General features: G+C 47.5%; 1 protein-coding gene across 10 annotated transcripts in view; it reads right to left on the bottom strand.

Moving 5' to 3' along the window:
• The window catches only part of MTMR1 (myotubularin related protein 1), a 64045-nt gene that overhangs the window by 16515 nt on the left and 22995 nt on the right, over positions 1 to 24535 (bottom strand). For all 10 annotated transcript variants that reach the window (XM_053892005.1, XM_053892006.1, XM_053892007.1 and 7 more), the window contains 9 exons: positions 22738 to 22832; positions 21998 to 22105; positions 19396 to 19497; positions 18992 to 19075; positions 17804 to 17953; positions 16683 to 16871; positions 6348 to 6533; positions 5710 to 5916; positions 254 to 346 (listed from right to left, as the gene is read on the bottom strand). In XM_053892005.1, coding sequence (XP_053747980.1) covers positions 254 to 346; positions 5710 to 5916; positions 6348 to 6533; positions 16683 to 16871; positions 17804 to 17953; positions 18992 to 19075; positions 19396 to 19497; positions 21998 to 22105; positions 22738 to 22832 — 1214 coding nt within the window. The remainder of the gene's footprint in view (positions 1 to 253; positions 347 to 5709; positions 5917 to 6347; positions 6534 to 16682; positions 16872 to 17803; positions 17954 to 18991; positions 19076 to 19395; positions 19498 to 21997; positions 22106 to 22737; positions 22833 to 24535) is intronic.

Here is a 24535-nt window from a genome sequence, read left to right as displayed (position 1 = left end):
GCAGGAGGACTGGAGCACAGCTGGCGGACAGGATGACCAACAAAAGCCATTTGCACAAGGAATGGAACTTTTGTGGTGAAGTTGATCATTTCTAATTTTCTGCTTATACTTCTAAGTGAATTAGAATCAAACCGAGCTAAATAACGGAAGGGGTCCTGTTTTCACATACATACACATGTCTTCATTTTGAATGAACATGAACGTTTATATAATCTTAAACTGTAAGGTCAGAAATATACTTGAAATCACTCACCTGTCTTGTCATTTGCCAAACACAATCAATAAACTGAAGAAAAATAGGGGACCGGTCAGCATCTGCGTGGTTGTCATTGCCATGGCCCACTCTCTGAAAAGAAATAGAGGTTAAGCATGTTAATGCAGGCCACACTCCTCCATAAAGTCACTTAAAATTGCCTAGTGGCAAGCATCAGGTGTCATTTGTACATCCCAAGGCCTAACAGAATTCTTGGCACATAATAAGTACTCAACAACGTTCACTGAATTGAACTGACTTCCATTACTCTTAGGAAACAAAATTTCAGTGTACTGTATTTTCCCATGTTGACGGTTTTATAATTTCACTTTACTGTAGTTGAGATCAAGAAGTTACAAGCAAATAGCCAGTAAACTTTTCAGTCCAAATGATGGGGTCAAGCCCAGCCACCACCACAAGGGCACAGTGTCACTGTGAGACTACCAATTAGCAGCTCATGAAGCACATTACGACTCCATTCTCTCCACAAGCATAAAAGCAGGTTTTCCCATTTTTCAGAAATGTCACGAGGTGTGAGAATCAAAATAATAATCTACAAGCTTTAACCAATTCTACAGGACTCAGAAAACCCCCAAATCTCACACTTGAAATGGTGGTGGGGAGTCCTTGCTCAAGGAAGTCCAGTATTGTATTCCGTTTGCAATTTTGAGATATACTTGACATGCAATGTTATATTTCACACCTTGTGGTATTTTTGAACATATTAATAGATTCGTAGTAAAAGGTAAAAGGATTTCAAACATAAGTAGGACAAAAACATTGAAAATCTCAGGTTAAAAAACAGCTCCAGAATGAGCATTCTAAGAGAACGCTCAAATAATCTGATAACTAAGCAAAAGGACAAGAAAGGAAAACAAAACAAAACAAAACAAAACAAAACATCATGAAGATACAATGCAACCAGCATAGAGAAAGTGCAAGAAACACTGGGTCTCTGAAACTGCCAGCAGGAAAGACATAAAAACAAGGAAATCCACGCCTCGCAGTAACAGCATATGGTCTTTCTTCTCTACTGGTTTGTAATTGTGGTGAAACACACATGACATCAAATTGACCATCTCAACCACGTTTAGCATACAGCTCAGTGTTGTATGAAGGACATTCACATTGCTGTGCGACCATCGCTGCCATCAATCTCCAGAACTCTTCCGTCTTCCCAATCTGAAACTCTTCCCCATTAACACTAACTCCTCCTCCCTGGCACCAACCATTGTACTTTCTGTCCCTATGAATGTGACTTGGTGACCTCTTAGGAGTGGAATCATACAGTAGATGTCCTTTTGTGACTGGCTTCTTTCACTCAGCAGAAGGTCCTCAAGGTTCATCTGCACTGTAGAAGGTGTCAAATTCTTTCCTTTTTAAAGCTGAATACTACTTCCATTGTATGGACAGACCACATTCTGTTTATGCGGTCATCTGTCGGCAGACACTTGGGTTGTTGCTTCTACACGTGCACTATCGTGAGTCATGCTGCTATAAACATGGGTGTGTAAATATCTGAGTCTCTGTTTTCACTTCTTTTGGGTCTATACCCCAAAGCAGAATTTGCTGGATCATATGGTATTTTTAATTTTTTTGAGGAACTGCCATACTGTTTTCCATAGCAGCTGCATCAACTGCCTTATTTCTGCACTTCTCCTTTATAGAAATAACTTGTAGAGCCTGCTCTTCAGTATTTAAGGCACCTTGGGAACAGTTTGGTGTGACCACTCACAATTTAAGATTCATCCTTCTACTAGGCATTTATTGAATTCCTATGGTGGATGCAAGGCATCTTGCCCGGCCCTTGGAATTTCAGCAAGTTTCACGGTGTCCAGTAGAGGCCAGGCTCTTGGCTACACACCTGACGCACCAAGACAAATGAGATGCAGTACTTGTGCTAAATGAGTAATTCCCTTGTGGTCTAGTTGAGAGAAAGACCTGTAAATAACAAGGGCAATAAAATGTTCTAAGGGTTTCCAAGTCTGTGATGGGTATCCGGGGGCCACAAAGGAACAAGTGGCCAACGTAGGATGGGGTAGAGAGGGGACAAGGAAGGAAAGTCACAGTCACGGAGGAGGTGTCATTTGAGATAAACCATGAAGGATGGAAGGAGGTGCCTGCTTTCCGGCTGGCCAGAGGTACATTATAGTAGAAGCAGTGGGAACATGGAGGGGGGGATGCCAAGGGCACCGTAAGTAGCTGGACATGAGGAAAGGTGGCAGGGGGTGGGTTGGGGGGCGAAACAAGGCTGGAAAGGTGGACTAGACCAGATCACCAAGGGCCTCAAATGTTGAGCTGAGGAGTTTGCCCACAACCCCACAGGCCACGGGAGGGCTCGGAGAGATTCACAGTGGGCAGCAGCAGATGGGCTTCTTGGAACACTCCATCTGGCTGTAGCAAGGACAAGGATTGGAAGGGGACACAGGTGATAGAGAAACTAGTTAGGCTGCCATCATAGCCCCAAGGGAGATGGGCAGGCTAGAAGGAAGGGGGCATCAGTGGCACTGAGGACATGGCAGATTGGAAATACACATATTTAAAGATGAGGGACCAGTCGGGATCACTGAGGTATTAGGCATGCAGAGAAAAGAGAAATGATCTGAGAACTGAGCCCCAGGCCTGCCCCTCAACACCACGAGGCTGGGGAGAGAAGGAGGACCAGAAGACTAGAGGAAATTCAAAAGGCTAGAGAGACCTAGAAGCCAAGGGAAGAAAAACAGTTTCCAGAAGAAGGGAAGAACCAACAGCCTCCAGTGCGCAGGCCAAATAAGAGAAGGACTTGGCAAAGTGGCAGTCATCGGTGGTGGTGACAAGCAGCTTCGGGCTGGAGTGGGTGTTGTGAGGAGAAAGCCTGGTGAAGTGAGTTCAACATAGCCTGAAAGGAAACAGCAGCAGTAGGTACAGACTATAGCTCTGAGGGGCTTTGTTGCAGAGGGGGCAGGTATCTGCTGTGACAGATGGAGGGGGAAGTCGGGTCAAGAGAGGGATAAATAGTGGCAGGTTTCTAGACCAGTAGGACCCCTCTAGGCAAGAGGGGAAATGGAGGCAGGTCGGTGGCAGGTTAGAGAGTGGTCCGGGAAAAGGTCCAGGAGGTAGAAGATGGAACAGGGGGGCAAGGACAGAAGTTGGCCTCAGACAGGAGCTTAGACAGAACTCAAGGGAAGGGAGAGTAGAGGGAGGCAGCAAGAAGGTGGCTGCAGGATGGAAACTGCTGTGTGGATGCCGGTTCAATCCTCAATGGTTGGGTGACCTCGGTCAGATAACTTCTGCTCCTGAAATGTCAGTTCCCTCCAACTGCCAGTTATAGCAGCTGCCGCTCAGGGTCATTATAGGATTGAAGCAGATGATACGTGCCACGGTGCTGGATACACAGTGCCGCTCAGTAAAGTGAAGCCATTAACAATCCTAGGATCTCACTACCATGGCGAACCCCAGCGTCAGCAAGTAGGGATGGGAGAACGTGTGCATGTGCCCTGACGCGTGCTGTGCAGGGCCGCTACTGGAGTCTCAGTAGGTGGCCTTTAGCACTGCCCACCTAGTCAAGGGCCCCTGCCGGCCTCCTGTCTTCCAGGACACACAGTGTGGAGAGGAAAGGTGGAACAGAATGCCCTGGGAGCCTTCAGAGATGGTCAGATGCAAACATTGGGGAAAACTCCACACTCTCTCCTCTCCCAGGGAGAAGGAACAAAGGAGTTCGCGATGATGTTTAAAATAAGCACAGGATCTAAAAGGTACCCAGCACGGGCCAGGCCCTGTCTGAGCACCTGATGTACACAAACTCCCCTCCTCTGTACAACACTCCACTTTGAGAAGGGAACCAAGGCGCAGACAGGGAAGGCATGTAGCTGAGGACCGGACAACAGCCCCCAAAGGGCATGTGGTTCAAAGCCTGTGGAACTTCCTTTCCCTCTCCTCATGGACAGTGCACTTGGTACCCCGTGGTGGGAGCCACTGAAGCTCTCCACTGCCTGTCCTGCTTTCCAGAAGTGGATCTGAATGTGGCTTCAGGGAGTTTTCCAATGCACAGTTAAGATGAATCCCCAATGGCTTAATGACCGAGAAGGATGAGGAACAGCCATTAGGACTAAAGCACAAAAATATGTACCAGATGATGGGGGCACCCAGTTGGCTCAGTCAGTTAAGCATCCAACTTCAGCTCAGGTCAGGATCTCACAGTTCATGGGATCGAGCCCCACGTCGGGGTCCATGGTGACAGTTCAGAGCCAGTTTCAGATCCTCTGTCCCCCTTTGTCTCTGCTCCTCTCCCACTTGAGCTCTCACTCTTAAAATAAACAAATTTAAAAACAAAAGAACACCTACCAGATGACCCAGTAATTCCACTAAAAGGGAAATACCCAAGTGTGAAAGCAGGCTGTTATGGGCTGAATTTTGTACTGCCCCAGTTCCTGTCTTGAAGCCCTAACCCCCAGGGCCTCAGAATGTGACTATATGTGGAGATAGGGTCCGTAAAGAGGTGATTAAAGGGAGGGTGGCAGGGTGGGAGGGTAGGCCCTAATCCAATCTGACTGGTGTCCTTTTAAGGAGAGGAAATTTAGACACAGAGACACCAGAGAGGTGCACACAGAGGAAAGGCCACATGGAGACAGAGTGAGAAGACGGCCGCTTACAAGCCAAGAAGAGGGGGCTCAGGAGAAACCAACCCTACCAGAACCTTGACCTTGGACTTCTGGCCTCCAGAACTGTGAGACAATACATTTCTATTGTCTAAGCTACTCAGTTTGTGGTACTGTGTATGGCAAAAACTTGTAGGTCAATGTTCATAGCAGCATTATTCACAATAGCGTACTGCTGGAAATAATTCAAGCATCCACCAACATAAATGAATAAACAAAATGTGGTCTATCTATACAAGGGAATGCTATTCAGCTATGAAAAGGAATGAAATTTTTACATAGGCTAGAATATGGATAAGCCTTAAAACCAGTGTGTTTAATGAAATAAGCCAGTCACAGAAAAACAAATATTATAGGATTCCACTTATATGAGGTACGTAGAACAGGCAAATTCAGAAAGATAGAAAGCAGGTTAGTGATTGTCAGGGGCTGGGGGAGAAGGGAGATGAGAAGTGACTACTTAATGGGGTGGAGAAATGTTCTGGAACTAGACAGAAGTAGGGGTTGCACAACGTTGTGAATGTACTAAATGCCACTGAGCTGTATGCCTGAAGATAGCTAATTCTGTTATATGAATTTTGCCTCATTTATGTAAAAAAAAAAACATACCTACACTAAAAAAAATTCTAAAAAACAGAGTGCCCTACCAAAAAACATACAATGCTGAGGGGCCCATCGTCTTCCATTATGGTGACTCAGGTCAGACACAGAGAACCCACAAGTGTGTACATGTGTGTGTGTGTGTAGATGTGTGGTGTGTGTGATACGCACATGCATGGGAAAGAACAGTCAAGCACATACCTCACTGTCTCAACTTACCAGGGCAAACCTATGTCCGAAGCTTATCCACTCCTTTTCTATGAGAGCCTCAAAGCCTTTAATGGTGCGGTAATAACTGTCCAACATCAGCATAGCCAGAGAGGTCAGCTGGGCTGTTCGGTCCCAACCATCGCTGCAATGCACCACCACCGAAGTTTTCCCAGATTCTATCTTATCAGCAATTCTTACTGCCCCAGCAAGAAGCATCTTCAGAAAAGAAGGCACATTAGAGCAGGCTACATTTAATTTCTAGGACAGCATTTAATTTCCAGGACTGTGAAGAATGCTGGAAGTTCAGGTCAATAAACCAAACAATGCAATCAACTGAGGATCATTCGGAAACAGTAACATTGGGGGTGGGGGAACACCTTACATGAAGAAAAATGACAGCAGTAAATACAGTCCTTTTTTAAAGGGCCACAAAGGTCTTTAAAAACCTGATCTGAGGCAAGCATTATCCCTTTTTATGTCACAGAAGCCCTCCAACAAAGACCACCGTCTGGATACTGCCCATGGAAACTGTGACAGCAAAGATGTGCTTATTTCCAGTGTTGAGAAACCACATGGATGACCAGATTTATGGCAGGTACAGAGAGAAATCTTAACCAGAAAGCGTGTAAAGGACCAGCCCACTTTACCCTTATATACTCCAGCCAGTGCGTCCCATCCACGTTGGAGAGCCACCGTGCCTCATCGATTGAGGGGTACACGATCTCTTTCAGTTTACGCAGGGACTCTCTCATCACGTGAATGTTGTGGATCTCCAAGAACACAAGCTCCGCGTTGGGGTAAGCACCTTCACTTTCGTATCCTCCACCCTTGGCCTGTGAAAAACAAAAGATACATCACTTCATCTGAGTTCCCAGTTCTAGTCTTTCTAGTGCTATCACACGGAGAGCACTAAAGAAGCGACAAGCTCATCTCTTTGTAATCAGCCTCCCGATCCTCGTGGGACTCTCCCCTGGCTGCTGGAACACAGTACCCCAAACTACGGGGCTTAACACAACAGAAATGTCCTCTCACGGTTCGGAGCCCAAATCAAGGTTCTGGCAGGGCCGTGCTCCCTCAGAACCCTCTTGGGGCAGAGTCTGCATCTTCCAGGTTCTGGTCGCCCCAGGTGTTCCTGGTTTATAGACAATCACTCGAATCTCTGCCTCATCATCCCATGGCATTCCCCTTGGGTCTGTCTCTCCTCTTCTACTAAGGACCCCCACTCAGACTGGATTAGGACCCACCTGTGAATGAGGCCACATTCACAGGTACCAGGAGTTAGGGCCTCAGCATATTTTTTTATGGAGACACGATTCAACCCATAACAATCGTCCATCACCCATCATCAGTTTCTAAGCCATTAACAACTGGATCCTACTCTAGGTAAGTTAGATTTTTAAGGGTTCTCTTAGTGCTATCTGTCTGAACAGAGAAAGGTTGTACTACCGCAACATTTCCGTATAATCAAACTATTTGTAAATCTCAAAACAGGGAAGTTTAAGCCACTGAAAGGAGAATGCAAATGAAACAAAAGTGGGGGATATGGCTGGCTCTTTGGTAATCTCCTAACAAAATCTGGCCTATAGTTAGCTTATATTCAACATTCAAAATCCATCCATGATGGGAATGTAGAGATATTGAAACCCTAATATATTGCCGGTGGGAATTAAAACTGTGCAGTCTCTGTGGGAAAAAGTTTGGTGGCTCCTCAAATTTAAACACAGAATTACCACGTAACCCAGCAGTTCCACTCCCACCGAAGACAGGTACTGCAACAAAAACCTGTACGTGAAACACCACAGCGGCGCTATTCACCATAGCCAAAACCTGGAAGCAAGCCAAATGTGCATCAGTGGGTGAATGGATCAACGAAAGGTGGTCTCTGCATACCGTGGAACATCACACAGCGACACAGAGGAATGAAGTACCTTAAAAACATTACACTGACTGAAAGAATCCGGGCCCCAAAGACCACGTATTGTAGGATTCCATTTATATGAAAGGTCCAAAACAAGGAAATCTATACAGACAGGAAGTCAATACGCAGTTGACAGGGGCTGGGGGGAGGGGAGAATGGGCAGCAGCTGCCAGTGGGCACAGGGTTTCTATTCGGGTCTGTGAAAGCATTCCGGGGTTAGACAGTGGGGACTGTCGCACAAAACTGTGACTATTATCAGAAATCATTGAATTGTGAACTCTGGAATGGTTAAAATAGCCTGAGTAACAGTATAGGAACTTTATCTCCGAAACACATCATAAGTGCATCTGTGAACCCAAAGACCACATTCTTCAGTTAGGCTCCAACCACCATCTGAGCAGGTATTACGCCTGGCCTGGAGCGAAATGCTGGGGTGACAATTATGAACAAGCAGAGACCCTGGTCCTCCAGGCACTCAAAATCCGGCAGGGTACGCAGGTGAGGAGAGGGCACATGCAGCACAGGGGGGCAAGTGCTTTGCTGCTGGAGAGCACAGGGTACACTGGGCATGCACGGCCAGGCCCGAGAGGCTCCCAGGGGAACAGAAGAAAACACAAGTCAGGAAAGCTTTGCCGTGTGGAGGAAGGTCAAGAATACACAGGGCAGAGGGGCCATGGTGTGTGGATGCCCAGAGATGGGGGAGGACACGGCTTCCCGAGATGCAGGCAAGTTCAGCTGAGAGGACCCCACGGCAGTGGGGAGAGCAGCATGAGACTTGGCCCAGGGCCGGATGGCATTGGCAAGGGGAGGGCCAGACTGCACACAAGTGTGGGGAGGGTACCACCAGACTTGCGCTGTGGAGTCCGCACTGACTACGCTGGGTGGAAGGGCCTGGAGGAGGCTGGGACCCCCACGGGTAGACCAGCTCAGAGATGGGCACTCATGTGGCTGAGAGAACCCCGGTGCAAGCAGCAGGGCAGACAGACGCACCTGACTGGAGATATTTAGGGGGCAACAGAAGTAAGTAGGACATGAGGAAGCCGGGACACCGATGGCTCCAGGCTGGGTGACCCAAGAGTTGGTGAAACCATTTCCTGAGATACAGACTATTACAGAACAGATCGAGCATTCAGCTGTGTGTGTAGTGAACGTAAGATGCCTGGGAGAAATGTAAGTAGAAGAGTCTATGGGCAGCAGGTCTGGAGCTCAGAAGACAGGTCTGAGCTGTGGCCAGCAATTCAAAGTCACGGGCATTTGCAGGATACTGGAGGACAGGGGACTGGCATATTTAAGGACATGCATCCAAGGACAGCGTGTAAGCGAAGACAGAAGCATAGGCCAGAAGCCTGAAGAAGGCCAACGTTTAAGGCACATAAAACAAAAGGGATGGAGAAGAGCAGCCAGAGACCAGAGGAAAAAGAAAAAGGGAACAAGTACTGAACTATGTCAAAAGGTTGAGAAGGCAAGGAAAATAAGAGCTGGAAAATATGCACTGGATTTTGTGATGAGGAAGTACTGGGTGAGCACAGAGACGGGATGAGCTAGTCTCACGGCGTGAGGGGCAAGTGAGCAATGGGGCAGCAAGAAAACCCCTCCGAGACGTCCGTGTGTAAAGGGCAAGAAAATGGCAGTGCCAGCTGGAAGGGGACAGTGACAGTGGTTGGAGAGCTTATCTGTGTAGATGGGAAAGGCTTCATGGCAAGGAGGGCAGAGAGGAAGGCACCCCTCCACCATTACAGGAGGCTTCCATGGTTGGCAGTACAAGGTAGTTTCTGGATACGGTGGCAGGAGGGGAGAGTGGTCCTGAGGGTTGGTTTGTCCTCTGTGCAGAAGGGCAAGGTTAGGGGGCGCCTGGGTGGCTCAGTCAGTTAAGCGTCCGACTTCGGCTCAGGTCATGATCTCGCAGTTCGTGTGTTCGAGCCCTGGGTCGAACTGTCTGTGCGGACAGCTCAGAGCCTAGAGCCTCCTTTCAGAGTCTGCGTCTCCCTCTCTCTCTGTCCCTCCCCCGCTCACCCTCTGTCTCTCTCAAAAATAAATAAAAATGTTAAAAAAATTTAAAAGAAAAAGAAGAAGGGCAAGGTTAGCTACCGAGGATGAATGGGGTGGGGCAGGGTCATGTATTAGAAAAGAGTCATAAATGGGCTGAAGTGGTCTCTGGAGAGCCTAGGGGATCGGGAGGAGGGACTTCCAAGCACCACCGAGGGCCTCAGAGGCTGGAGAATTCCAGCGTGAATCTGGAGTGGTTCCAACCTGCACATTGTGAGCCTCTGTTCTCACGGCACATTCGGCAGTCTGGGGTGCTGGCAGGACAAACACGGGCAGGAGAACTGAACTGGGCCGGGTGGGGTGCCAAAGGGCTAGTGGGCCAAGGTGTTGGCCGGAGGACAGTAGGCAGGACAGCCTAAGGAGGCCAGGGCTGAGAGGGAGCCAGGAGGCTCTAGGGACAGGCTGTGGAACAACCTGGCACAAGAGGCTGAGGTCCGAGAAGACAGGCTGCATCTAAAAAGTCAGAAGGCAAGTCGTTCCGGGGAAGACAGGACTGTAGGTGGCTGGCTGAAAGCCCAGACACGGACATGGGAGCAGGTGCTAAGTAGGAGATAAAGTTTGCAAGTGGCAAATGTGACTGGCAGGAAAAGAATTTCATATATTTGGATGCCAGCTATACTTCAAGTTATTCCACAGAATTATAGGAGACGCTTTCGCTTCAAGGAAACACTTTGGAACACCCACTATGGACAAAGCAGTCTGGAGCACAGCCCTGCCTCCATGACATAATAATCTTTTCTTAAAAAAATAACCTAAGCATCCAATGAAAATACTGCCGGTTAAGGTAGTAACAGCATAGAATGGAGGTTAAAGGCGCAGGCTTTGGCGGTAGGGGAAATGGGCTTGTAATCCCAGCTCTGCCACCCAGATGGTTATAGGGTCCTCCCCATTTCTCTGCACCCCAACTTTCCCACCCGTGAAACCTTCAAAGCACCGCTATGCAAATTAAATGCCAATTAAATGAAGTAAAACCAGTTACAGTAATGCTAATCCACGCAAGGCTTAGTGCTTCCCACCCCACAAGATTCTTAAGCACTACGACGTGATGACCTCATCGAGCACCTTCCATGTTCGTAGCCCTGCGCCAGGTGGCCGTACCGGACCCAGTCCCCGCCTGACAGAGCACAGAGGCCCGGGCTGATCCAGCACTTCAGCACGGAGGAAGCACGTGCTAAGGAGGAGAACCAGGAGAAGCTTTTTAAAGGCAATTTGTTGCCCAGAAACCGATTACTAAAGACACAAATAAGACAAATGAAAATCAGGAAATGGCCTTATGGAAGAAAACGGACACAGAGAACAGGCATCTGGAGGTCTTGACATGGAAAGGGAGGGAGGCTGAGAAGGGGTCCCACCTGTACCCCAGAACGAACAGGGGGAGGGGTTTCAGAGCATTCCGGAAGACCAGACTTTGCTGACCAGACCTCCCTGTATAGGGGCAAAGCAGGGTTCTGGGGAGAAGCCGGAGATGTTGGGACGCTGTTACCCACCGGCCCCAAGGCCAAGCTGACAGCAGTGGCGGCAGCGTCATCCCCAGCCCTCACGAGAAAGAGAAACACAAACACCCCTGGGGAGCAGCCAGCTGAAGGATGGACTCAAGTTTCTCTGGTTTCAGACCAGCTGGCCCGCACTTGGTGATGGCCTAGCAGGCTGTCAGCCCAACCGTCTGCCCATCCTCCTCAGCACGGAGGGCTCCTGCGTGACAGACCGGAAGCCTCCTAGAGGGCAGGCAACTGCCAAAGGCCAAAGGCCAAAGGCATGAAGTGGCGGGACAGGGTCCCCACGCCCTGAGACTGCAGAGTCCACACATCTCTCTCCAAGTGTGGGCTGCATATTTGCATCCCCCAAATCCATGCACTGAAGCCCTAATCCTCAAAATGATGGTGTGAGAAGGTGCGGCCTTTGGGAGGGGATCGGGTGGTGACGGGGGAGCCCTCATGAAGGCATCAGTGCTCTTTTAAGAGACAGAAGAGAGAGTGCCTCTTTCTGCTCTCGGCAGTGTGAAGACACAGCGAAAAGGTGGCTATCTACAAGTCAGGCAGATACTGAGTCTGCTATTACCGTGACCTTGGACTTCCCAGAATCCACAGCTGAGAGAAGAAATGTCTGTTGTTCATAGGCCACCCAGCCTACGATACTTTGTTGGAGCACTCTGAGCTAAGACTCCTCTCACTCCCAGTTCTCCTGCTGGACACTCCTCCTCTCCTGGCATCTAGGACGGGCCGCTCCCTCCCTCCTTGGGGTCTCCTCCCACCACTTGAAACACCCCTTCCTCCCTTAATCCATCTCCTGTCCTCCACAGATGGCTCGCACAACCTGGACTCCTTTGGTGGCCTCACCCCTGCCTGCCCCCAGCCTGTAACCACCACCTAGCATGCTACTGGGCCCCAACCCTAACGTTCAACCTGACCTTTCGCTGAGCTCCACAGCATTCTCTTCCCCACACAAGCTCCACAAATGCAACAGTTAAAACTAAATTCCTTCCCCCCATTTTCACTCTCTCAAGGAACAATCAGACTTTAAAACCCTTTGGTGACATCACAGTGGTTCCACAATGGAGTCTGGACTTTTGAAATTAACATACAATGTGACCTGTCATCAGATCCCCTACATGGCAACTATCCACTGAGAGATGAACCCAACCCGACCCACCGACCCCTCGTTCCAGCCATGGAGCAGCTATTGTGTCCTAGCTGGGTTCTGGGGGTCCTCACAACAGTCCCTTCCCTGCCACCATGGACCCAACAGCCCAGCTGCTAGCTATGCACTGAGTGAGGAAGTGCTACCGTGCTCAGAGCTACAAAATGTGCCAGGCGCCACAGCGCAGGGGGAGCTCCACTCATCTGGAAAGACCTCCCCGAGGAAGTGACACTTGAAGTGTCATCTCAAGGATGGGGGAGTGCTTAGCTGTGGGGGCGAAGGCTCTGAGGGGACACTGGGACCCACTATGGGAACTGAAAGCAGCAGCACACAGGGGGGATGTGGCCCTGGGAGCCATGGAGATAGCAAGGAAGGGCCGGGCTGGGGGAGGGCTTTCAAGGCCCCGTTCAGGAAGTAGATGTCGCTGCCTCCACGTTATGAGACTGTGCGACACACTGAGAGCCGGACACTGAGAAGATCACTCTGGCCATGATATGGACACCACACTGCAGGGAACCCCTACACAACACTCGCAAACCACATCTCGCAGCATATGAAGGAGATTGGACACCATGACCGAGGGGGATTGACTCCAGGAACGTAAGGGGGTTGTACGAGTTTCCTAGGGCTGCACCAACAAGGTACCACAAACTAGGGGGCACAAAACAACACAGACTTATTCCCTCACACTTCCGGAGGCTAGAGGTCCGAGATCAATGTGTGTGGCAGGCTTGCTTCCCTCTGGAGGCTCTGAGGGACACTGCTGCACACCTTGCTCCGGGCTTTTGGTGGCAATGCTTGGTGCCACTCGGCATGCAGCTGCGGTGCTCCCATCTCTGTTCGGTCGTGACATGGCCACCTTCCCTGTCTGTGTCTGTCTCTATGTGGCCTTCTTACAAGGATGCCAGTCACTGGATTTAGGCACCCCCCTCCTCCAGTGTGACCTCATCTTCACTAATTGCACATACAAAGACCTTATTTCCAAATAAGGTCACATTCTGAGGTTCCAAATGAACATGAACTTTTGGGTGACACTATTCAACCCACTACAATGGTCAATATACAAAAGCCAGTCGGCATAATACACCAGAGTACTAAAATGAAGAAGAAAAAAAAACACTATCATCTCGATACAGGAAAGGTCTTTGAAAATCCAATACCTTTCGTGATAAAACCACTCAAACAACTAACAACAGAAAGGAAGTTCCTTAACCCAGTAAGGGCATGTTGAAAAACCCACAGCTGATACACCCAATGATGAAAGACTGAAAGCTTTCCCCCTAAGATTAGGAACAAGACAAGGCTGACTACGTGCACCCCCTCTATCCAACATGGTACTAGACAGAGGTTCTTGCCGGGAAATTAGGCACGAAGAAGAAATAAAAGGCATCCAGATCGGAAAGGAAGAAGTAAAGCAGCTCTGCTTGCAGGTGACATGATATTACATGCAGAAGAGTTAACCAGGACCTAGACAGATAAATGTCCTTGCTCACTTCTGAGACACCACACCACTACAGTTAAAATCATCGTAGACATGCGGTTTGCTGTCCTGCTTCCGTGTCTTCCACGTGACATCACACACAGCGGGCCGCCCTTGCTCTCTTGGATGTTGAGAAGAGTGCCTCTGTGAGTACAGAATTTCTCGGCCTTCTCGTTGCCCTGGGATAGTGCTGCGACATCACAGACAGGTGGAAAGATGGACGGGGTTAATGACACACCAGTTAAGGGAGCATGGGGAGCTAATTATGAATGACCCCCTGTGGGAGGCTGAAAAACACTCCCTCCCACCCCCGGATATCTACATCAAATCCTGGGTGATTGTGAATGTGACCTCTTTTAGAAAAAGGGTCTTTGACTCATAAAGTCAAGGATCTTGAGATGAAGAGACCATCTGGATTATCTTGGGCGAACCCTAAAAGCCATCAAAGGTACCCTCAGAAGACAGAGGGGGGAAGACACAGACACGTGGATGAGAAGCCCCTGTGAGAGCCGAGGGAGAGATGGATGCACTGTGGCTACACACACAGAGCAGCCTCCAGGGGCTGGAAGGGGCAAGGAACAGACTCTCCCCTGAAGCCCTTAAGAGGGATCACAGCCCCGGCAGCTTGCAGACTTCTGTCCTCTCGGACTGTGAGAGAAGAAACTTGTGTTGTCGTAAACCACCCAGGTGTTTGTGCTAATATGCACAGGGCCGCGGGCAACTCCTCTCCTGCCCATCTCCTTCCCCGGCCCGTTCCTCTGCCAGTCTTGTCCATATCCATAACTGGCACCACCAGTCATCCACCCGCCCCCCCGCCCCCCGGTCATACAACTGGGGTGGCAAGTTCATGGGCATCACGTACTGTGGCCGCTACACACATCCTTCTCAGTTTTCATGCTTACATCTCCCATCTTGCAGAAGACGCGCCTGGGGCTTACGGCGAGGTCAGTAACCTGGCCAGGGTGCAAGGGCACCAAGGGCAGAGCCTGGAGGAAAAGCCAAGCAAAACGGATTGGGAAGGCAAGGGTTCTCATGGCCCCACCTCTCAGGCCAATTTGGACACACTGAAGCCATTACCTGGGGGATGGCTGAGCAAAGATGTCAACCAGGCAAGTGGATTGAAATGCTGTCACGACTTCAGGAGGGATCAGGGTGAGATGGAAATCCGGTGTCAAATTCAACATACAGAGGGTGTCTGGAGTCACGGCATCGGAGAAAAAGGCCCCGGGGAGATGGTGAAAAGTAGAAAAGGGGAGCCCGTATGGAGTTCAGGAAGCACCACCATTTGGAGGTTAGGAACGGGGGGAGGGGCTAGTGAAGGAGACTGAGCAGCCCAGGCTGGAGAGAGATCCAGGGGCTGAGATGTCACGAAGGCCAAGCGGACAGAGCATTTTCCTCTGAGGTCAGGAATGGGGATGGCTAACACGAACCCAAATGCTCTCTCTGGGACAGGCCCTGTCCCAGGCCATTTACAGCACTTCCTTCACGTTGACTCCAGGAAGTAGGCGTACCACCAGTCTCATTTTAGAGACGAGGCAATTGTGGTCTAGAGGGATGAAGTCGCTGCCCAGGGTCATGAAGCAAATAACCGTGCTCCTTTGACCCTCCCTCAGAGCATGCTTTATGTTCTCCATGCCACACTGGATGCCACTTGGCACACTACGTGACTGCTTGCTCAGCGTCTCTCCCCAGTGCCTAGCAAGCCCTGACACACAGCAGGCACCCAAGGACTGAGGGAAAATGCCATGTCCGATGCCCTGTTTGACCTACAAAGGAGAAGGTAATGGCTTCTCTCAAGAGTGAGCAGAGGAGGCATGAGGTAGGGGTTTTGGAGATCATGGTCAATGACAGAATAATCACCGTAGCAAGAACCGGCACAGACTGCCAAGAGAAAGACACTCCCAAGCACTGCTGAGGGGACACAGGCTGGGCATGGGGTTGGTGACCACACCCTCAGACCTCTTCCTTCATGCCAGTCTCGTGAGCGACGTGCTCTGCAACACTGTTAGATAGGGACCCGCGCCCGTCTCTTCTCACCTACCACCAAAGCCACTCAAACGCCTCCTCCTCCGTGAAGCCTTGTCCAACTTCACAAGCAGGGCTAGCCAGGCCCTCTCCTGGCCCCCCTGCATGTTGAGCTGACACCTCCTATGATACAGCACCTCGCCTGGTCCACCTTCGTATTCCCCAGCACCTGGCCCTAGTAGGTGCTCATTACACGTCTGTTACCCAAGCGTCATTTCACAAGTAAGCATGAGACGGTAAGGGCTGTCGCCACCTTCCTGATCCCTGAAAGCACTTACAGAGAGGGCCAAGTCCTCTGACTGCCAGATGTACGCCTGCAGTAACACACTGTCAGAAAGTCATTCTTGGGCAACAGAAATGACGCGGTTGAGAGCCTTCCCTACTTGGAGGCCAGGTGCTGGAGGTGTGGTCTTATAGCTGTGCCTGGGTATGAAGGATCCTGCCCCCTTTGGCTGGTGGTGATCAAATGGCAGCTGTGTGCACATGCCACTGCCGCATATGATTTATGGAAACTTTGTGTATTTGCCCGGTTGGACACAGGTGACCGTGTTCTAACAGAGACCACATATGTCACAGGTTAAAGGGACTTCTAGCGGCCTCACCATCATTTCACTAAAACTTGATTCTTTAGGTGGTAATTCGCTTTCTGGGCCTTTGCTGACCTAGTGGAGCCGACAGGATTGTGGAGAAGCCATGAAAGAGACCCCACATGTAGGCCCACAGGCCACATAGCAGGGATGAACAGCTATGGGCTGCTCCGATGGAGCCCACCTTCAGGTGGGGAGGAACTCAGCAGTCTGACTGAACCGCAAAACAATCTATGGCCACTGCATTAAGAAAAGATCCACCGTTTCTGCAAGTTTGTTGAGAGTGTACCTTGTTGGTATCAGCAACGCTGTTTTGTCGGGCATCGAAGATGATAAGTTTGTGAGACTGTGCATTAGCATCCATTATTGTTTGCAAGTATTTTTCATCTTCTTTGCAGCGTTTATCATTGGGACCCACAAGTGGCTGGCTGCAACGGGTAATTGTTGCCTGACTTTCTGGATGAATCCATGATAACACCTGGTGTTTATAAGCAACAAACATTAGTACAGTTCCCCTGATCACCCTGATTCCCCTGTTCCCCGATCACCACGCCTTAAAAATAAGTTCTCTCTCAAGCACAGCTTCTTCTGCGTACTTTTCTCAACCATGATGGGTAAAACCAAGCACAGCATGATAGTGGCCATGGAACTCACTGTTTTTGAGTCAGGTTGGAAGGAGTCTGACTCGATAAGCTCCAAAAATCCCCTTCCACCACTAAAATTGTATTCTACGAAAAACAAACTAAGTCAAACTATAACTAATGTCAAGCCCCACTCCTATTTGAATGATTAGTTTTATTTTGTCTCCTAATTTAAAAACATCTTTGTATCTTAACCATCACATATGTGGCAGGATGAGGGCAAAGTGAAGACGGTCCCTTACAGGATCTGAAACTATGCCCCCAAACCTCCCATTTTCCTTAAGCGGCCAAGAGACTCGAGATTATACCCGACCACAAATGCTAAGTTCAAAAACGTTCACTTCCTCCTTGATTATGGTGAGAGGGTCACAGGTGTGTATACATATGTTCGATCTCATCGAGCTGTACATGTGCAGGTTTTTGTATATCAATTATACCTCAATAAAACTGGTTAAAACAATTCACCCCCTGCTGGCTCCTATGTCTACTTTTGTAATGATGTCCCTGTTGTGCAGCTATAGTATTCCACTTAGCATCTAAGAAAGCGTATTTGCTCTAAGAGGACTCATGGAAACCAGAGATGCACACAGTGTCAACGCAAGAGCACGCTTTCTTGCCACTCCTTCCTCATTTGCAGCTGCCTTTTGAGGTTTTTCAGCTGAGTTTTCCACTTTCTATTTTGTTCACTAGAGTTTTTCTGTCTTGTTCTTTCCATGTTAGATCTCATACAGTGTGTGTTTGTGCCTGAGTGATGATGTTTATCACTTACGGGGACTCTGCCTTTTGCTCGAAAGGCCGCCACTTTTGAAAGGTCATCATCTTTTACACTAGTTGGCACCACAATGACAGCAGGATAGGTGTCGCAGAGCTCATAGCTACTGTTCACTTTGGATATTTTCCAGCTCTCATTTGGCAAGCCCTGTAGCACATTAGAGAAGGCAGGGGAGGGGGGGAACAAACTTTTACACTTTCAAAAAGTACTAGGCATGAACCACATCCATTTCTTATTTTCCCCTAAAATCCATTTATAATTTGTTGTTCATTGCTACTTAAAAGTTTAAATATATATTTATCTAACATAATCCATTTCTTACCCATGTTTAAAAATGTAATGAAACAGAAGAATTTCTAAACATATTTTAAAATGGAAATTATATACTAGAATCGAATCCCATATATATTTCTTGTTGTGTTTTCTTTTTCTTAAAAGTCTATTTATGTATTTTGAGAGAGAGAGAGACAGCATGAGCAGGGGAGGAGAAAAGAGACGGAGAGAGAGAATCCCCAATATGGGGCTCAAACTCACGAAACCGTGAGATCATGACTGAGCTGAAACCAGGGGTTGGACACTCAACCAAGTGAACCACCCAGGTGCCCCTCTTGTTGTATTTTCTATATAGAATGAGGATGGTGTTGCCTTTGAAAAACCCACGAAAGTTGTTTAGGAAACAACATGTACATGAACATGTACAGAAACTTTTTACAAACATCTATAAAATAAGTAATGTAAACCACCATACCAAATATACAGCGGGGGCAAAGATTAAATGTCATGCAAACAGTCTAAGAACATCTTGAAACTGACAATGCACTGAAAACTACATAGGTATAGGAACACCACAGCATACTGATGTAGTCAGGCCACACACATCATCTGATTTAAGCCATTGGTTTGATCCTTACTCATCAACTCATCACCAGAGTATGTAATAAAACCCACCCCAGCCAATTTGCTTTGTAAACCCCTGTGCTTGTACTCCACTCGGCCTCTGGAAAAAGGACGAAGAGCAGCGTAACGAAAGGTGTGGCATCGGGAGAATGAAGAGCCTACAGGCTAAGTGAGTCACATACACAACCTGTTTCAAATGGTTTCTTCTCTGCCACATTCCTAACCTCTGAGAAAAGGAAAAAAAAAGCTCCACCCACTATTTTCGGTTCGATAAGCATCATACTTTACCTGTCTCTTATATTCAGATACAGGATCATAAACTTTCCATCCGTTTATCGGAAATTTTTCTTTGTAGTTGAATGCAAAGAGAGTCTGGATACAATACAAAATATACATGTTGGTATTTCTCTGCTATATCATATATCCAATACTAAAGCTGTTCATTCAGCTCATAGCTGAATAGATTAAGATTTCTACTTTAACCTATAAATTTTGAAGCAACAAGTTGGCAGTTTTCTTAATCGTTACACAGAAGTTACACAGAACTGACAAATTTTAAATATCCTGGTATTAGTTACAAACAGAGAAAAATGAGATGAAAGAAACCTCTGAAAAAAAGGAAAAATTAAACATGACTTTTGGACACCCACCCCCCAAATGCATGCAAAAATGGTTTATTTGGGTGTACTTACCTGCCCATTAGAAAGAGGAAATGCGTGTTTGTTGAGGTTCTCAAATATCCCAAGTTTACTCTGTTCTTCCTGTTTATAAGCAAGTCGCAAGTTCCTCATATCCTATTAAACAATTAGCAAAACTCATTTATTCAACATTTATTGAGTATCTATGAGGCAGCCACCATGCTATAATGAGATTAATCATGTTAGATATTGCTTCTACTAACAAAAGCCAATGAACAGAAACACTCCCCACAAGATAAAAGCAACTGTGCAAACTGGAATAAACGGGACATGTTGGGGAAAGAACTCATCCAGATGGAACCAAGAAGGCGGCTCGTGCCTGGAAGATGTGCGACCGGGTCCTGTGCACTTACTGCTAAAGCTGTGCCCCAGAATCATCAGCTTTTAGCTGCCCGAAGAGTCGATTACAGATTTTGCACCATCCATACACCAGAAATACACCAGAGGTACTCATAGCAAGGACTCTATGTCACATAAAGACTATGTCCCTCGGTGCACTCCTTACAGAAATTATAATGCCGTTTCTCAAAATCACAGTTTCTTAAATGCCCCACCATGCAAGCTGCTGGCCGCGGGCCCGAATGCAAGCCCACAGGAGCACTCCTAGTGATGTGGCTCCGACTTTTCCCCAAGACTGCTTTGAACAGGACCCCCTGACCTTTTTAAACTTATGCCATTGATTAAACACAAAAATCTCAGTCTTCTTTAACATTACATGTAATTCGAAGATAAATATGACCACAAAGAAATTACGAGCAAGAGCAATTTGGGAAGTGATGAGGTTATTGTCGCAATGTTACTTCTAACAGAGAAGAAGGGAAAGAACTAAAATGTCCCTCAACAGGGTCTGGCTAAATAACCTATAGTACTGCTAAGGGAATACTGAAGAGATGTTAAAAACCAGAAGCAGTTCTTTCTGTACTGATGCTGAGGGCTTCCAAGACATATTGTTAAGGGGGAAAAGAAAGGGACAGAACGGTCCATGTAATATGCTACCATCTACATTTGTAAAGACCACACATACATGCTTGTGCACCCAGGATGTGCAGGGAAGTTGGAAACAGCGGGTGCCTGCACGGAGTGGAACAAGGTGGCTGGGGGTTGGGTGGACAGAGACTTACTCTTTCCTACACACACCTTTGGTACCTTTTGAATTGTGTACCACTTGTTAAAAAAGAAACAAACCCTACATCTTGGAATGCTCCCCGGCATGAGCTGAGAGGGCTGGGAGCGTGGCCCTAGTAATACTAGGCTGGAAAACATTTTAAAGCAGCTATTAGCAAATGCTCACCCCAGCCATGAAAACATCTTCTTTAAACAGCCACAAGGCACCTGCCTAAACAATGTAACTTCCTGGTGCGCCCTCCCTCCAAGCTCCTCCCGCTACAGACGTGGTAGCTCACTGAGCTCTCTCGCTATTTAGGATTGCTGAGAGAGAAAAGCATTCTCAGCAAAGGAAAGAACGCGTGCGAAGACTCCAAAGTGGCGGGGGGGGGGGGGGGGGGACGACAAGGTGGACGTGAGCAGCTAAAGGAACCGGGATGGCAAGAAGGAGGGTAGGGTGGTTGGAGAGGACACTGCAGACGGCAGTCATACAGCTCAGACACACGGGCTTTGGGTAAATTTTCCCTCTAGCCTAAGGATGATGGCAAACTACTGGGGAGTTCTAAGAAGGGAAATGTCATGTTCCCAAAATGCAGGATCAAATCATCGCTCTGCTTTAAGTTGCACAACTGTTACACACATCTCCGCATGTGGAACCCCGGCCTGTTCTAGAAGGGCAAATGCAATTTGGCACAGGATAGCACAGCCATGTAGTGTCCATAGGGAGTCTAGTGTGCCAGCAGATTCATGATCTGCAAGAGTAAAGGATTCTTTGAAAAAGTGGGTTCAACTGCACTCTGGGGCCAACTGGAGGGAGCTGTCTTCAGAGACGTGATCGCAGCAAACAGATGGGCAGGAATGCAAACCCCGACTGTTGGAAGGGACCTTGGCGATGCTGCACAGGCTCTTTCCCAGTACTTTAGGTAGGGGCGTTAATAACGTGTGCCCCATGAGGTAAAGTATTAGGGAATAAAATATACCAGTTAAAGTGTTTCTTAAATGACCAGTCATCATTAAAGTAATCACACACATTTCTACTTAACCCAATGGAGGAAGGGTAGGAAACCAAACATAAGCACGGCTCAGGTGTAAGTGCTGACACTGTGTGTTTAATCACAGAATTTATGGAATACTGCTGTTCCTTCAGGAAGTCTTTGACCATCCTCTGTTTTGAAGGGTAGTGTTAAAACAACAAACTGAAAACAGTATTGATCTCTGCTTTTCACTTGGTTTCTCTGAAATGTAACAAATAACACCAGCGGTTACAGGACCGCATTTATCAGAACACTTCAACAGAAAAGAAGAGGTTTACTTAGACTGCTTACATAGTGGTAAGAATTAGCTGATACAAGTTGTGAAGAGGCCCCTGTCCAGAAAACACTGGAGTTACTAACAGTAGCAGTTAGTTTCACTGCCCAAAGACCGTGAAGAATGCGTCAGAAAAAGCTCCAAGCTGACCGCCCCCTCTGTTTCAGCCGTGTTTGTACAATACCTTGCACACGATCTCTATACCACAGGAATTGTCCCCGTGGCTCTGTGCTCCGATCTTCTCAACTCTGCTGATCACACCAAGGGGAACATCAAGAACAAAATTCGGGTCCTGGGTTGACAAATTAAAAGGAAGACCTATCATTGTCGGTCAGCAGCGCTTTCATACTTAAAGTATTCGCTGGGTTAAAACACACATTTGTTTATGTCACATTTCCTCTTTGTCCCAACTACAAAACAAAAGTCTGATTTATAAGCTGCTTTATGAAGTAGATGTTCAAGACTATAACTCAACGCCTCCCACCAGGTGTAAGTGATACTTTATTTTTTTGGGGTTTTTTATTTGTTTAATGTTTATTTATTTTTGAGAGACAGAGAGAGACAGAGCCTGAGCAGGGGGAGGGCAGAAAGAGGGACACACAGAATCCGAAGCGGGCTCCAGGCTCTGAGCTGTCAGCACAGGGCCCGATGCAGGACTTGAACCCACAAACCGTGAGATCATGACCTGAGCTGAAGTGGGATGCTTAACCAACTGAGCCACCCAGGAGCCCCTGTGACTGCTACTTTAATAGCATTTTTTCCCAGATGCACAATCTGTTTGCAAATGTGCACATGTTAAAACTTACCCTCCGGTCCTCTCAGGGTGATGGGATTTCAGGTTTCAGGGTTCTTTGTACTTTCTTCGTTATTGTTTACTTTGTTTTGAAGTGTCTTTAAAAATGAAATACCCCTTTAAAAACTTACCCTCTCCACACTTTTGAAGTACATCTTAAAGTCTGTCACTGTTAGGGTTCCAGTCACTGCTCCCACAAATGGACAAATGTACATGACGTCTTTCACTGAAAGAAAAAACCCAGAGTAGCAACTTCTGCCATAGACATGGGCTTCAATAAATCTTGAGCTTCCACGTATATATATTTGTGATGCCAGTTTTCTAGGAATTTTACATTTTTATTACATTAAATAACAACATAGCTAGTCTTCATAAGAAAATTTCATTTTAGGGGCGCCTGGGTGGCTCAGTCGGTTGAGCGGCTGACTTCAGCTCAGGTCATGATCTCACGGTCTGTGAGTTCGAGTCCCGCGTCGGGCTCTGTGCTGACAGCTCAGAGCCTGGAGCCTGTTTCGGATTCTGTGTCTCCCTCTCTCTGACCCTCCCCCGTTCATGCTCTGTCTCTCTCTGTCTCAAAAATAAATAAATGTTTAAAAAAAAAAAAAGAAAGAAAGAAAATTTCATTTTGTAAAACAAAATTCTGATTTGTTTATTAGGGAGGCCCTTAAGTAAAGGGCCTCAAAATAAGTTACATTTTGTCATTGTTCTCCAGGTAGTTAACATTTTCCCTGAGTGATAAATTCATCATATTCAAAAACACATTAATTAAACTCTGAAGACCCTGGGCTGCTGTTTCATAAATTACTGCTACTGAGAGCTAATGCACCTGCAAAGGAAACTGTTTTACAGATGACAAAAACTAGAACCGCATTAGTGGACTGGAAAATGGCTTCTTTGCCTCAAATTACTTATCAGCTTCCATGTCGAGTTTTCTTATTGTTGATCCCAACATATTTAGCATCACTCTCAACAACATACTGGATTCCTGCGGGTTTTTGGAAGGTCACACCTGTCCCAGAGGTACCACATTCTCACCATCTTCTCTAAGTGCCACTCCACAGGAATAACAGGGGCATACACGGCTACATAGGAGTTTCGGTGGGACCTTTAAAGGCACTAAAGTTGTCATCCAGCCAGATTCTCAAAACACTTCCATTAGACTTTTCCACAGCTCAGTATCTAACAAGCAGCGCCTGTTGTTGGGCTTAGAGGGCAAAGCGGGCAGAGTCGCTGCTTACAAACAGCCAAGCCCTAGGAGAGGCACTACACAAAAAAATCACCATTATACTATAGCCTCACAAATGCTATCATAACCCTGTGGACACAGTAAGAGCTCGGAAAAGGATCCACTCAGATCAGTAGGGAAGGAGGGGGGTGAGGAGGGATGGGGCAAAGGGAGGGAACAAGAAGAGAGCACAGAGTTGTTGGAGGTTAGCGGGGCTGGGTCAAAGCATGCAGCAAGGATGATAGCACATGAGGCCAGAGAAGACTTATTCATGAAGGTTCACAGCAGCTTTATCCGTAACAGCCGCCAAGTAGAAACAGCCCAAATATCTACCAATAGATGACTGGATAAGCAAACTGTCGTGTAGCCACACAATAGGACACTGTTTGGCAGTAAAGAGGAATGAGTGTTGACCCTTGCCACAATGTGGAAGAATATCAAACTAATTATGCTGAGTGGAAGAAACTCGACAAAAGAAGAAAATACTCAATGATTACATTTCTATAAAACCGTAAAAAATACAGTCTACAGTGCTTGGGATGGGGGAGATGGAGTGGGAGGCAGGGATTATAAAGGGCCCGAGGAAACTTCTGGGGGTGATGGGTATGTTCATTATGTTGACTGTGATGATGGTTTCCCAGGTGTATAATGTGTCAAAACTCTTCATGTTGTATATTTGAGATCTGTGTGCTTTGCTGTCTAGA

The sequence above is a fragment of the Panthera pardus genome, unplaced genomic scaffold, assembly GCF_024362965.1.
Source record: "Panthera pardus isolate Hobbes unplaced genomic scaffold, ASM2436296v1 HiC_scaffold_27, whole genome shotgun sequence".
Taxonomy (NCBI): domain Eukaryota; kingdom Metazoa; phylum Chordata; class Mammalia; order Carnivora; family Felidae; genus Panthera; species Panthera pardus.
This window is presented reverse-complemented; position numbering and strand designations above follow the sequence as displayed.